Source organism: Dermochelys coriacea, chromosome 23 (genome assembly GCF_009764565.3).
Source record: "Dermochelys coriacea isolate rDerCor1 chromosome 23, rDerCor1.pri.v4, whole genome shotgun sequence".
NCBI classification, from domain to species: Eukaryota; Metazoa; Chordata; order Testudines; family Dermochelyidae; genus Dermochelys; species Dermochelys coriacea.
Window position 1 is genome coordinate 12,740,554 of NC_050090.1, and position 12,879 is coordinate 12,753,432.

Consider the following 12,879-nt stretch of genomic DNA (forward strand, 5'->3'; position numbering starts at 1 on the left):
CTGCTCGGAGACTCCGCCCACGCCCGGATCGCGGCTTCGGGGGGTTCCGTCGGCTCTTCGGCTCCGCCCTCTCCTCCCAGCCCTTCTCGACGCTGCTTCGGCTGTTTCCGGAGACGGGGGCGCAGGCTTCGGCTCTTTCCGCCTCCCCGGGGCTGACCCCGGCCGCGAGAAAGGAGAGAGCGCGGAATGTGGAGGAGGGGCCAGTAATCGAGCACTTCCGGGTGGGGCCGGAAATGGCGTAGGAGGGCAAAGGGCAATCACTCCCAGCCCCATAAGTCCCCTCTGCGCCCCCCAACTGCCCTAGAGTCCTCCAATGAGACCCCCCACGTGACCACACTCAGCTCCCCATAGCCACACACCCCATAACCACCACTGAGCTCCCCAGTGGCCCCCAGCGCCACCCCTGCCCCGCACTCCCCCATTGCCATTGTTTCCCCCCAAGCTGGGCCCCTAACACCCACCCCCACTAAATCCAGGTCCGCCCCTCCAGCCAGGACCCCTTTGCATTGAAAGAGCTGGCCTACAGCACAAAGCCGGCTGCCCTCCAGTAAGCTGGTGCCTGTGACTCCAGCCGCTGGGTGCGCCCCAAAGGGGCTGTGGGCCTGGTTTTCGAGTGTTCCCTTTCCCCCCAGAGTCGCCAGGCAGCTACCTGCACACTGATGCCCAGGGCACGGCCAGAAATGTGGGGATGGATGGGATGCAGCGTTCTGAAGCCCCCCCCCTCCACAGATGGAGGGCAAGAGGCGGTGGAGTCGAGCGTTCTTGCTGGGCCCTTTCGCGCCAGGTGCTGTCTGAATGGCACGGAGGAGGCAGACCCTGCCCCAAGTGTAAGGAAGAACAGGGGAATAACTGGTCCCAGATGCCTGTAATTAATAAGCCCTGGGGCCACAAAATCATGACAAGCCCACTACACCCCATTCCTCTCCCAGAGCTGGGGAGAGAACCCAGGAGTCCTGACTCCCCAGCCCCCTACTCTACCCACTAGACCCTGCTCCCCTGGTGAGAGAACGCAGGAGTCCTGGCTCCCAGCCCTCCCCTGTTCTAACCAATAGCCCTCACTCCCAGAGCTGGGAAGAGAACCCAGGAGCTCTGTTCAGTATGACCCCGCCCTTCCTCCTTCCATGTAGGATGGATTCAGCCACCCACTCCGAAATACCAGCGTTTCACCCTAAGGACAGAATCCAAGGGGCTGGAGAACTCCCCTGGGATAGGTGGGGGGTTCCTGAGCTCCAGAGGGGATTCTGGGTCACGGCACAGAAAGGGGAAGGTGGGTGTAGAGCATCCCTGGTCAGGGATGGTCTGGGCCCACCCATGCCCTGCGTGCTCACAGCCTCAGTTAATCTTTGCTCCAGCCCCTTTCAGTGGGCCTCTCTCCCCTCTGCTCCACTGGCCCCACAAGGGGAGGGTGGGCCGATAGTGCCCCTTAGGGACAAAGGATCAGACCGATGCACCCATCTAGCCTGGTATTGTGCCGGCTTTGCACAAGATCACACCCATGGGCCCTCTCTGTGCCAGGCATGGGGTCCCTGTAAAAACAGCCCTGCACCTGACCCCAGAGGGGCCACATCTCAGTGCCAGGTGAGGGGTCCCCATCTTAACAGCTCCTGCCCCAGAGGGGCCCTGTCTATCATCGGGTGAGGGATCCCTGTATAAACAGCCCCCATGCCCCACCTGAGAGGGGCCACATCTCAGCCCCATGTGAGGGGTTCCTGTATAGAGACCCCTACCCCAGAGGTGGTTGCATTTCCACACAGGGCAAGGGGTTCCTGTATAAACAGCCCCCGCACCCCATCCTACCCCAGAGGCAGGTATTCTTAGGCCCAAGGGAAACAAAAGGTTTTGATAATTAAATGAGACTCAGGCCTTGATTTATTCCAAATTTTCATCTTTTTTTAATTTAAATTCTATTAATAAATTGATTTTTTTTGTAGATTTTTTTTCTTTTCTCTTTTTTTTTTTAAACATAGAGAGGGCATGAAAGAACAGGCACAGTGGAGAAGAGAGTTTGTTACACTGAATAAAAAGGGACGTCCCGGCCACGCTGCCGCGTACAGCCCCTTGCACTCACACACACATACAGGCCTGGTGGCTCAGAGCCGCAGTGGGGGGAGGGGAAATCACCCCCGAAAACAGGGAGCGAAGTGAATCAATGACAACCCCCGTGAGTGGGGCGGGATGGAGGACCCTATCTGGAGCTTCCATTGCTGCCAGGCCGGGGCAGACGGAGTAGGAACCCCAGATTGCCGTTGGCATGGGAGGGGGTGCTCCTGCCCTGCTGAGGAGAGGGCAGTGTCTGCAGGCAATGGAGCAGGGTGTGGGGAGGGTGGGAAGCATGGGGGTCAGGTTTGGTGTCTAAGCAATATGGGACGGTTGGGGGGGAAGGCATCTGTATGTGGAACGGATCAAAGGGGGCAGTTCAGGGCAAGGCAGGCAGGTTGGGTCCAGAATCAGGACCCCAAGTTGGAGACATAGCCCGGGCAGCTATTAACCAATCAGCACAACCCCCTGCAGTCTGTTTGGCCAATCAGCTCAGCGCTACTGTCCCCGCTCTGCCCCATAACTTTAACAGGACTGTAGAACTTAGGGGTGAAATTGACAAGCTTGGTCATGATCAAAGCTAGTGCCCCCTCGAGCGGACAGGCCCCGTACCCCATTCCCCACTCCCCTGAGTGAGCCAGTCAGTCCCTGCCCGGCCAGATGGGAGCTGGCGTCCCCTAGAGGGGACAGGCGCCGTTTCCCATTCCCAACCCCCTTGAGCCAGCCAGTCCATGGGGTTCAGATCAGAGCAGGCGCCCTCAAGAAGAGAAAGGCCCCATGTCCCACCCTCCACCCCGCTGAGTCATAGTGGTCTGTTCAGGCCTCATTTTTAAGCCAGAAGTCGACCCGAGCCCAAGAGGGTTAAATAGTTTCCCAACCTGACCCCACCCCTTCCTACAGTGCCAGCTCCCGCCGTGGGACCGGCCCTCCTCCCCCTCCCATGGCCCATTCCCACAGCAGAGCCAGACTGACCTCACGGGCAGGAGACCTGGGCATTTTCGTACCTGACCCGACTCCCGGAGTCTGGTCCAGCCAGCCCCGCCCCACCCATGTCACGAGAACCCCTTGAGCCACAAGAAAGCACCCAGCTCATGGCCCCTTGCGCTAGCCCCCCGGCTAGCACCAGCCCAGCCCCGGCTAGCACAGCCCTCCTACCCCAGGACAGGGATGTGGGAATGGGCCTCGAAGAGCCACGCCCCAATGCCAACCTCCCCAATGGCCCAGCAGTTCAGCTGCTCTCATGGGCAGACCTGGGCCAGGAGTGGGGGGCCCAGCCCCTTCCCAGAACTGACACCCACGCCTTGCTCTGCCCCACCACTCACTCAGCCTCGGGAAAGGGGAGAGATCCCCGCTCTGCCAGTGTGGAGGAAAAATGGAATTTCCCCAAGGCCCCAGAGAGGGTAAATAGAACCCAGGAATCCTGGCCCCCCCAACCCCCCTACTCTAACCAATAGACTCCACTCCTGTCCCAGAGCCGGGGAGAGAACCCAGGTGTCCTGGGTCAGCTGTGCTGAGACCAGCAGATGGTGTGCACAGAAAGAGGAAGGAATGAAGCCATTCATCACGTGGCGGCATGGAGAGATTTGGCAAGGGTGGTTGCAGATCACAGGCAGAGGGCACTGGCAGAGGGATGGGACAGGCGAAGGAGCAAGCTGAAGTGGCAGAAGTGCGGCATTCGATGGTAGCAGGGCCGGGTCCCACCATTGTTTGAAGCAATAGCGGGTGAGCAGCAGTACCAGGAGGTTGGTACGAGGGGCAATGGTGGGAGGGGTGGGATCACATGCAGTGGGGGTGGGATGTCACATTACTCCCAGAAGTGATAGGTGATGGGCAGCAGTGTGGGGATAGGGTCCTAGTCCTATCATTGCTTGGAGCAAGAGGTGATCTGGGGGGCAATAGCTGTGGGAGGGGGTGCCCCAGGGGGGCAGTAGTGTTTTTGTGGAGGGAGGAGGGGTGTCCTATCACTGCTTGAGGTGATGGGCAGCAGGGATTGGCTACGTATTTGTGTCAGCCATGGGATAGGGTGTTTCGAGGGGCCCCAGGGGGGTGGCGTTTGTGTCAGTGGTGGAATAGGCTGGTTTGAGGGAGTCCCAGGGGGCACTGTTTGGTGTTAGCAGTGTCATAGGCAGGTTCGTGGGATGACAGATGCTGTGGGATGGGGGCAGCATTGGTGAGATAGGCCAGTTCAAGGGAGTCCTACAGGACAGAGTGGGAATAGGCCAATTCACGGGGTGACAGATCCCAGGGGATGGGGGCGGCATTGGTGGGAGAAGTGGGATAGGACGGTTTGAGGGGTCCCAGGGCAGCATTGGTGTCGAGGGGGGATAGGGTGGTTTGAGGGAGTCCCAGGGGGCAGTGTTAGTGTCAGCCGTGGGACAGGGCGGTCCAAGGGGATCCTGGGAGCAGTGTTGGCATCAGCAGTGGGGTAGGCCAGTTCAAGGGAGTCCTGGGGGGTCAGTGTTGGCGGCAGAGTGGGATAGGGTGGTTTACAGGGATCCCAGGGGCAGTGTTGGCGTCAGCTGTGGGATAGGCCAGTGGTCAGGATGACGAATCCCAGGGGGCAGGCAGTGTTGGTGTTAGGGGTGGGATGCGGTGGTCCAAGGGGGTCCTGTGGGCAGCGTTGGTATCAGCCGTGGGATAGGGTGGCTTGAGGGCGTCCCAGGGGGCAGCACTGGTGGCGGCAGTGGGATAGGGCGGTTTGCAGGGTGATGGGTCCCAGGGTGGGGGGGCAGCAGGGGGCCCCATCACCGCTTGAAGCGGTAGGTGATGGGCAGCAGCAGCTTGCTCTTCTTGAGGGCCTGCACCTTCTTGAGGGTCTCGTCGTCCAGCGCCAGGAAGCAGCGGCGCGAGTACTCCAGCAGCCGCTCCTTGGATGGGTCAAACTCGCCCACCTCAGCCAGCTTCTCAGGTGCCACAATGAGCAGCTCGGCGATGGGCGTGGTCAGCGCCACCGTGTTGCGATCCACCCGGTGGTGCTCGAAGGCCCGGCTCATGCTCTTCAGCTTCTGGAAGGTGTTGAGGATCTTCTTGTAGCGGCATAGGACCCCGTCGGCATCCTTGACTGTCGGGCGGGCCGCGGCAAGAGCAAGAAGGAAGGGAAGGAACGGGGAGATGGCGGCGGGGAGGGATGGAGGGGGACAGCGGGCAGAGGAAAGGAGGGGGGCAGAAAGGCCAAGGAGAGAAGAGCCTCTTCATTCCTTTCCTTCGACACAGACTCCCCCGCAGCCCCCTCAGGAGGACCTGCCCCCACCCCAAAGCCTCCCACCTCCCATAGCCCCTCCCAGTGAGTCCTCCCCCGACATGGCGCTCCACCCCACCCACGCTAGACCCCTCTTCTTCCCCACACCGCACCCCACAGCCTCCTGCCTCCTCCCTCTTCCCCACCCCATGACACATGCCCCTCCCCACACCCCCCACAGCCCCTTCCTCCCCACACACCCCTGCCTCCTCCCAGCTCCGCACCCCATGGCACATGCTGACCCAACACCCTCCTCCCTACACCACACCCTAAAGCCAAATCCTGTCTCTTCCCTGCTCCCCACTCTACTCCACACAGCCCCCACAGCTCTCTCCTCCCCACACCCCACCCCACGGCTCTCTTCCTCCCCCGAGGGCTGGCCGGGGTGGGACACTAGCCCTGCTGCCCAAGTGGGCCAGGGCAGTGCCCCCTGAAGGCCCCCGCTCACCTCGCTGGCGCTCACGGGCCTTGGGTTTGCCGAAGCGCCGCCGGCTCACCCCCCCCTTCTGCTTCTTCCGCTCGGCAGAGCCACCCTGCTCCGAGGCAGCACTGAGTGAGGATGCCAGGCTCTCGTTGTCCGTGGCCTCGCCAGGCCGGCTCTCAGCCGCCTCCGCCCGCCGCGGGGGCTGCTTGCTGCGGCAGTGATCCTCTGGGGGGGCAGAGACTGGGTCCCAGCATGCACTTCAACGGAGCCGCCACCCCCCCCACCCCGCCATGTCAGTGAACCGACCCCCGCCCAAGCTCTTCTGGCTGCTGGTTGGGAGATACGGCACCCCCTAGGGGCTGCCCATGGGCAGGATAAAAGCCCTACCACACCTGCTGCCCAGGGAGCTGCCCCTCTAGAGCGGGGAGGTGGGGCCTGGGATCGGGGGAAATGGGGACACGGGGGCTGTTCCCCCATCTAGTGCCCCAACGCCCCCTCGGGCTCCTAAAGTCACTGCACGGGGGCAAAGGGACCCAGAGCTGGGGAAGGAACCCAGGAGTCCTGGCTCTCAGCCCCCCCATGTTCTAACCACTCCCCTCCCACTGCCAGGAAAGGGACCCAGGAGTCCTGCCCCGCTCACCGGCGTCCACCTTGGCGGAGGAGATGAATTTGTCAAGCTGGCAGCGCAGAAAGTCCCGCTCCTCCTCCAGGTCCTCGATGCGCTTCTGCAGCCAGGAGTTGCGCTCCAGGGCCATGTGCAGCTGGGTCTTCATGCTGCTCATCAGCGCCAGGGCAGGCGGGGGCGGCTCCGGCAGCTCTGCAGGGGTTGGGGGGAGTGGCATGGGCAGGGAGCACCACCTGACCCCCCCGGAACTCCCCCATCCGAAATGGGACTTTTCCCCATCCCCCCGACAGAGCCCTGACCCTCACTGGCTCCACCCCACCTGCCACTCAACCCACTGACAGGGCCCCACTGCCCCTGGTGGCCTCCCCCCACCACTATGTCCCCTCCTCTCTTCCCTGGCCCCCCAGGCTCTCCTCCTTCCCCAGCCCCCCCCCAAAAAAATAAGCCCTCCAGGCCTGGATTCCACCCCACATCCCAACTGAACCCCCATCCAAACCTAACACCTCCCATCTCCCTGCTCCCCTGGGAGTGAGGGTACAGGGGAGTCTCTGGGGGTGGGGGCATGGGGTAGAGGTGCGGGGGGTCTGCGGTGCAGGGGGGGGCTACCTTCAAAGTTGCTCTGGGGGGGGCTGAGGCTGTAGAAGATCTGGGGCTCTAGATGGGGTGTCTCCTCGAAGGGGATGGAGATCTCGTAGGCCTCATCGTCCTTCTTCACTGCAGGGAGAGACGTGTCATGGGGGACCCCAGAAGCAGCCCTCCACATGGGAAAGCCCCCCGGAGCCCCTGCCACACCCCCCCGCACAGGCTGGACCCCCCCCTCGACAGGCCCGGCCCAGCCCCTACTCCAACAGGGCAAGGACCCCTCCCCACAACAACCCCCCCTCCATACCCTGGGACTCCCCTATCCCCAGAGAAAGGTCACCCCAAAACCTGACTGCAAGCCACTGCTCCTCCGCCCCGATCATATCCCCAACCGGTTCCCCTGCTCCTCCCCCACAGATACCCCCTCAGCTTTGACATGCCCCAGCTCCCTTTCACCCCCAGAAGTCCCTTCCCCTGAGCCCCAGCTCTGATGTGCCCGTCCCCAATACCCCCCTCTCATCCCTAATGCTCCCCAGCTCTATGGGGGCTTGGCTCCGGGGCACCCCCTGCTGCATGCGCCCTACGTACTCGTCCGCCTCCGGTTATTCCTCTCGGTCATTTTCCTTCCGTCCTGGCGCCCCGGCCTGGCGGGCCCCTGGCTGCCCTCTGGGCACCGCACAGGGACGCTGGCGAGAGAGAGAAGGGAGGTTTTAACCCCGGGCAGCCACTACCCGCCCCAGAGAACCGCCACCCATAACCCCCTGGGCCACCCGCTACCCAGGGCTGGCTCCAGCGTTTTTGCTGACGCAAGCGGCAAAAAAACCAAAAAACCTGGCCCCCCACACGGAGGCGGAGTGATGGTGCGACCGAAGAAGAGTCCCCGCCACTGAATTCCCGCCGCCGCTGAGGGCGGATTGCCGCTCCAGAGCCCGACGTCCTGCCGCCCCTTTACGTTTGCCACCCCAGGCACCTGCTTGGTTCGCTGGTGCCTGGAGCCAGCCCTGCCGCCACCCATAACCCCCCGGAGCAGCCGCCACCCGTAACCCCCCGGGGCAGCTGCCACCCGTAACCCCCCAGGGCAGCCGCCACCCGTAATCCCCCGGGGCAACCGCCACCCGTAACCCCCCGGGGCAGCCGCCACCCGTAATCCCCCGGGGCAACCGCCACCCGTAACCCCCCGGGGCAGCCGCCACCCGTAACCCCCCGGGGCAGCCGCCACCCGTAACCCCCCGGGGCAGCCGCCACCCGTAACCCCCCGGGGCAGCCGCCACCCGTAATCCCCCGGGGCAACCACTACTTGCTCTAGAGAGCTCCTACTTACAACCCCCGGGGCAGCCCCCACCCATAACCCTCTGGGGCACCCACTACCCATAGCATCCTGGGGCAGCCCCCACCCATAGCCCCCTGGGGCAACCACTAATTGCTCTAGAGAGCTCCTACCTACAACCCCCTGGGGCAGCCCCCACCCGTAACCCCCCAGGGCAGCTGCTGCCCATAGCCCCCTGGGGCAGCCCCCGCCCATAGCCCCCTGGGGCAACCACTACTTGCTCTAGAGAGTCCCTACTTACAACCCCCGGGGCAGCCCCCACCCATAACCCCCTGGGGCAGCCGCTGCCCATAGCCCCCCGGGGCAGCCTCCGCCCATAGTCCCCCACAGGCAACTGCTACCCATAACCACCCCCGCCCCCATCCCGGGACAGCTCTTACCCATAACCCCCAGGGGCTGCAGCTATCTATAGCCCCGCGGGGCAACCACTACCTGCCCTAGAGAGCCCCTACCCACAACCCTCCGGGGCAGCCGTTACGCATAACCCCCCGGGACAGCTGCCATCCATAACCCCAGAAAGCCCGGACCCATAGCCACCCAGGTCAGTTGTTACCCATAACCCCAGAAAGACCCTACCCATAGCCTCCTGGGACAGGCAGTACCCACAGCCCCTCAGGGCCTCCCCCATCTGAACCCACCATGCCCCAGAGCTACAGTAGCTGCCTCAGGCTGGCTATGCCCAGAACCAGGTGCCAATCACCCACCAGACTTGGGGAGATCCAAGGGGGCAGGCACAGCCTGGCTCCCCACAACAGGCGCTGTGCTGGGAGAGGCTGAGGTTGCTTGAGAGTGATCCCTCATAGTCCCGGTGGGAACTGCCCTTGGACCCTCCCCGCCAGCCAGCCAGGGACCTACCTGAGACGGACAGGCCGTGGGGCAGCCCAGCTCCGAACCCGTCCTGCGCCACCCACCGGCCAGCCCTGGAGGAGGGAGAAGAGATGCACGTGGTCAGGCTGCTTCTCCGGGAGCAGGACTCGAACCTGCCACTTGCTGAGCCATGCAGACACTGCTGCATGGGATCAGAGGGCAAGGCCAGGAGCAAAGCCACTTTGTGGGGATTCGTGAAAGGAAGGGGAGGGCTGGGGGTCAGGACTCCTGAGTTCTATTCCTAGCTCTGAGAGGGAAGTAAGCTCTAGTGGTTAGAGGACGGGGGACTGGGAGCCAGGACTCCTGGGTTCTATCCCTGGCTCTGGAAGGGGAGTGGGGTTCAGTGGTTACAGTGGGGAGTGGGGAGGCTGGGTTCTACTCCTTAGTTCAACACCTAGTCAGCAGTAAACTTCCCAGGAGGAGAGGCAATAGCTCCAGGCACCCTAGCCCCCTAAGCTGGAGGATAACCCCCTCCAACACACACTATGGGTGCTATGAGACATGGATGAGCATGCGTAATCTCAGCTAGCAGAGTCACACATGTAACAACACACATTGCCAAGGACTCCTGGCCTTGACCACCCACATTGTCCAGAACCCCCCAACTTCCCTATCCCCCCCACACCTGGACCCCCAGAGATCAGCAAGAATTTTAGGACATGGGGGATGGGCATTTCCACCTTGAAGCAGCCAACATCACAGCCCCTCCTACTACAAACACCCCCAGTGTTTCTTCAGTCCCATGCCCCCCACCCAAAATTCAAGACCCCATAGCCCCGAAGTCCTGTACATCAAATCCAGGGCCCCCCATAACCCTCCAGTCCTGTACATCAGATCCAGGACCCCCTAAATCCCCCCAGTCCTGTACATCATATCCAGGGCTCACCAGTCCTGTATATCAGATCCAGCCCCCATAACCCCCCAGTCCTGTCCATCAGATCCAGCCCCCACTCCTAGCCACCCCAGTCCTGTACATAAGACCCAGGGCCCGCCACAGCCCCTCCGTCCTGTACATCAGATCCAGGCACCCCCTAGAATCCCCCAGTCCTGTACCTCAGATCTAGGGCCCGCCTGAACCCCCTAGTCCTGTACATAAAATCCAGGGCCCCCCACATCCCCCCAGTCCTGTACATAAAAGCCAAGGGCCCCCACATCCCCCCAGTCCTGTACATCAGATCCTGGGTCCCCCATTGCTCCCCAAACTTTCAGATCGACTATAACCCCCGCCCACCCTCGTCTAAACTCCTGGTCCCAGCCCTCCCCCCTCCCGATTCCGTCGAGCGCCCCAAAATGCGGGGAAATCGCCCTAAAAATGGCTTCTGTTCCCCTCCCCCCGCCGCTGGGTGTTTTGCTGTGAAGCTGTAATAACTCGGCTGCTCCCAGTCCGGATTGCCGCGGGGGGGTTGCAAAGGAGATGGGGCCGGACGCAAAGCCGGGGGGGATACGTAGTATCCCCCATCCACCCCCACCCCTACCCCCCTAAAATGGATACAAAATAGACCCTCAGCAAAAAGACTTTCCCCCCTGGCCCCAGGGCTGGGGGGGATCGGGGGCGCTGCAAAGGGAGACGGTGCACGGGGGTTCCCGGCGGGGTCTGGGGTCTGCAGAGAACAACCCCCCCCCCCATCCCCACTCACCCAGGTCTGCACGCGAACCCCCAGCAACCAGGCTGCAAAGCCAGCCCCCCCCCTCCCCTGGCAGAGCCAGGGAGCGTCTGCAAAGCGCCGCCGGGGGGGATCGCCCACGCACGCAGGGCAGAGACACGCGTGGGGGTGGGCTGTGCCAGAGGGAGCGGCGGGAGAGACACACACCCCACTAGGGCTCAGCCTCTCCCCCAGCAACTTCCCCTGGGGGGACTGACGGGGGGAGTAAGAGGCTTGGAGAGAGAGGGACCCAGACACCTCCATAGACACCCCTCTAACCTCACCAGGCACAGCCATCAGCCACCCCCAAACCCCCTCCATCAGCTACCCCCGAATCCCTCCATCTGCCATCCCCAACCCCATCCATCAGCCACCTCCAAATCCCTCCATCTGCCCTCCCCTAACCCCCTCCATCATCCATCCATCCATCCACCCCAACCCCCTCCATCATCCCTCCCCCAGCCCCCTTCATCAACCATCCACCCCAACCCCCTCCATCAACCATCCACCCCAACCCCCTACATCAGCCAATCCCAAATCCCCTCCATCGTCCGTCCCTCAACCCCCTCCATCAGCCACCCCAACCCCCTCCATCATGCATCTACCCAACCCCTCCATCAGCTACCCCCAAATCCCTTCCATCATCCCTCCCCATCCCCTTCCATCTGCCAACCCCAAACCCCCTCCATCAGCTACCCCCAAATCCCTTCATCCGCCATCCCCAACCCCATCCATCAGCCACCCCCAATCCCTCCATCCGCCATCCCCAACCCCCTCTATCATCCATCTACCCCAACCCCTCCATTAGCTATCCCCAAATCCCTTCAATCATCCCCCTATCCCTCTCCATCAACCACTCCCAAACCCCCCGCCATCATCCATCCCTCAACTCCCTCCATCAGCCACCCCAACCCCCTCCATCATCCATCAATCCACCCCAACACAACCCCCTCCATCATCCCTCCCCTAACCCCCTCCATCATCCATCCACCCCAACCCCCTCCATCAGCCAACCCCAAACTCCCTCCATCATCCCTCCCCAGCCCACTCCATCATCCATCCCTCAACCCCCTCCATCAGCCACCCTCACACTCTCTCCATCAGCCACCCCAACTCCCTCCATCATCCATCCATCCACTCCAACCCCTTCCATCATCTCTCCCCCAGGCCCCGCCATCATCCATCCACCCCAATCCCCTTCATCATCCCTTCCCCAGCCCACTCCATCATCCATCCCCCATCCCCCTCCATCAACCACCCCAACCCCCTCCATCAGCCAACCCCAAACTCCTTCCATCATCCCTCCCCCAGCCCACTCCATCATCCATCCCTCAACCCTCTCCATCAGCCACCCCCAAACCCCCTCCATCAGCCACCCCAACCCCCTCCATCAGCCACCCCCAAACCCCTTCCATCATCCATCCACCCCAGCCCCTTCCATCAGCCACCCCAGCTCTATCTATCATCCTGAGGTCCCTTCCAACCCTGATATTCTATGATTGGTCCATCCATCCCCAACCCCATCTAACCGGGCGATCCTCTATCCGTCCACACGGGCTGTTTCTCACTTCTTCCCCGCTTCCCATGTTACTTTCCGCCACTGGAAAAGCGCGACTCTTCAGCGACGGCCCCTTCAGGCTCCCGCCCCGCCCAGCCACACTGTCAGGGAGCGAGGCGCAGTTCCCCAGCCGGATGGGAGGCGAAGGGAGACGGATCAGAAAGGATGGGGGGGGCTCATGGCTGGAGGGCAGGGGCTGCTGTCACGCTCAGTGAGTTAATATCCCCCAGCTTCTCCCTCGGGGGGGTCTCAGCTGTCTGCCACCCTTCAAAGGGAAAATGGGGGGAGGTGCCCCTAGCTGGGAGTTAGGGAGCATCTGCAAAGTGTGAGATTATTTAGGGAGCAGCCCTGCCGGTGCCCCTCACTCCCGACCTGCAGCCCCTGCCAGCCCAGCCCTGGGCTCCCCCCACAGCTCTGCCAGTGCCCCCTCACTCCTAACCTGCAGCCCCCTGCTAGCCCCCAAAGCACAATCCCTCAATATCTCTCTGGAGCACACCAGCCATGCAAAGGCAAGACCCCCCCCCCACACACACACACACAGGCAGCCCCTCCCCACTGCCCTGGGGGACCCCAGTGGG

General features: G+C 62.5%; 1 protein-coding gene across 3 annotated transcripts; it reads right to left on the reverse strand.

Annotated features, from left to right (window-relative positions):
* Positions 1 to 1,868: 1,868 nt before the first annotated feature.
* Positions 1,869 to 12,331, reverse strand: CCDC106 (coiled-coil domain containing 106). 3 transcript variants are annotated; one of them, XM_038381156.2, is made up of 7 exons: positions 12,273 to 12,331; positions 9,089 to 9,153; positions 7,495 to 7,592; positions 6,931 to 7,038; positions 6,340 to 6,516; positions 5,724 to 5,924; positions 1,869 to 5,098 (listed from the first exon to the last, which is right to left on the reverse strand). In XM_038381156.2, the coding sequence occupies exons 1-7, from the start codon at positions 12,327 to 12,329 to the stop codon at positions 4,782 to 4,784; spliced, it is 1,023 nt and encodes a 340-aa protein (XP_038237084.1). In that variant the 5' UTR covers positions 12,330 to 12,331; the 3' UTR covers positions 1,869 to 4,781. The 3 variants fall into 3 exon arrangements, with proteins under 3 accessions (XP_038237084.1, XP_038237085.2, XP_043357143.1); XM_038381157.2 differs by lacking the exon at positions 12,273 to 12,331 and adding an exon at positions 10,738 to 11,030; XM_043501208.1 differs by lacking the exon at positions 12,273 to 12,331 and adding an exon at positions 10,734 to 10,851.
* Positions 12,332 to 12,879: the final 548 nt, after the last annotated feature.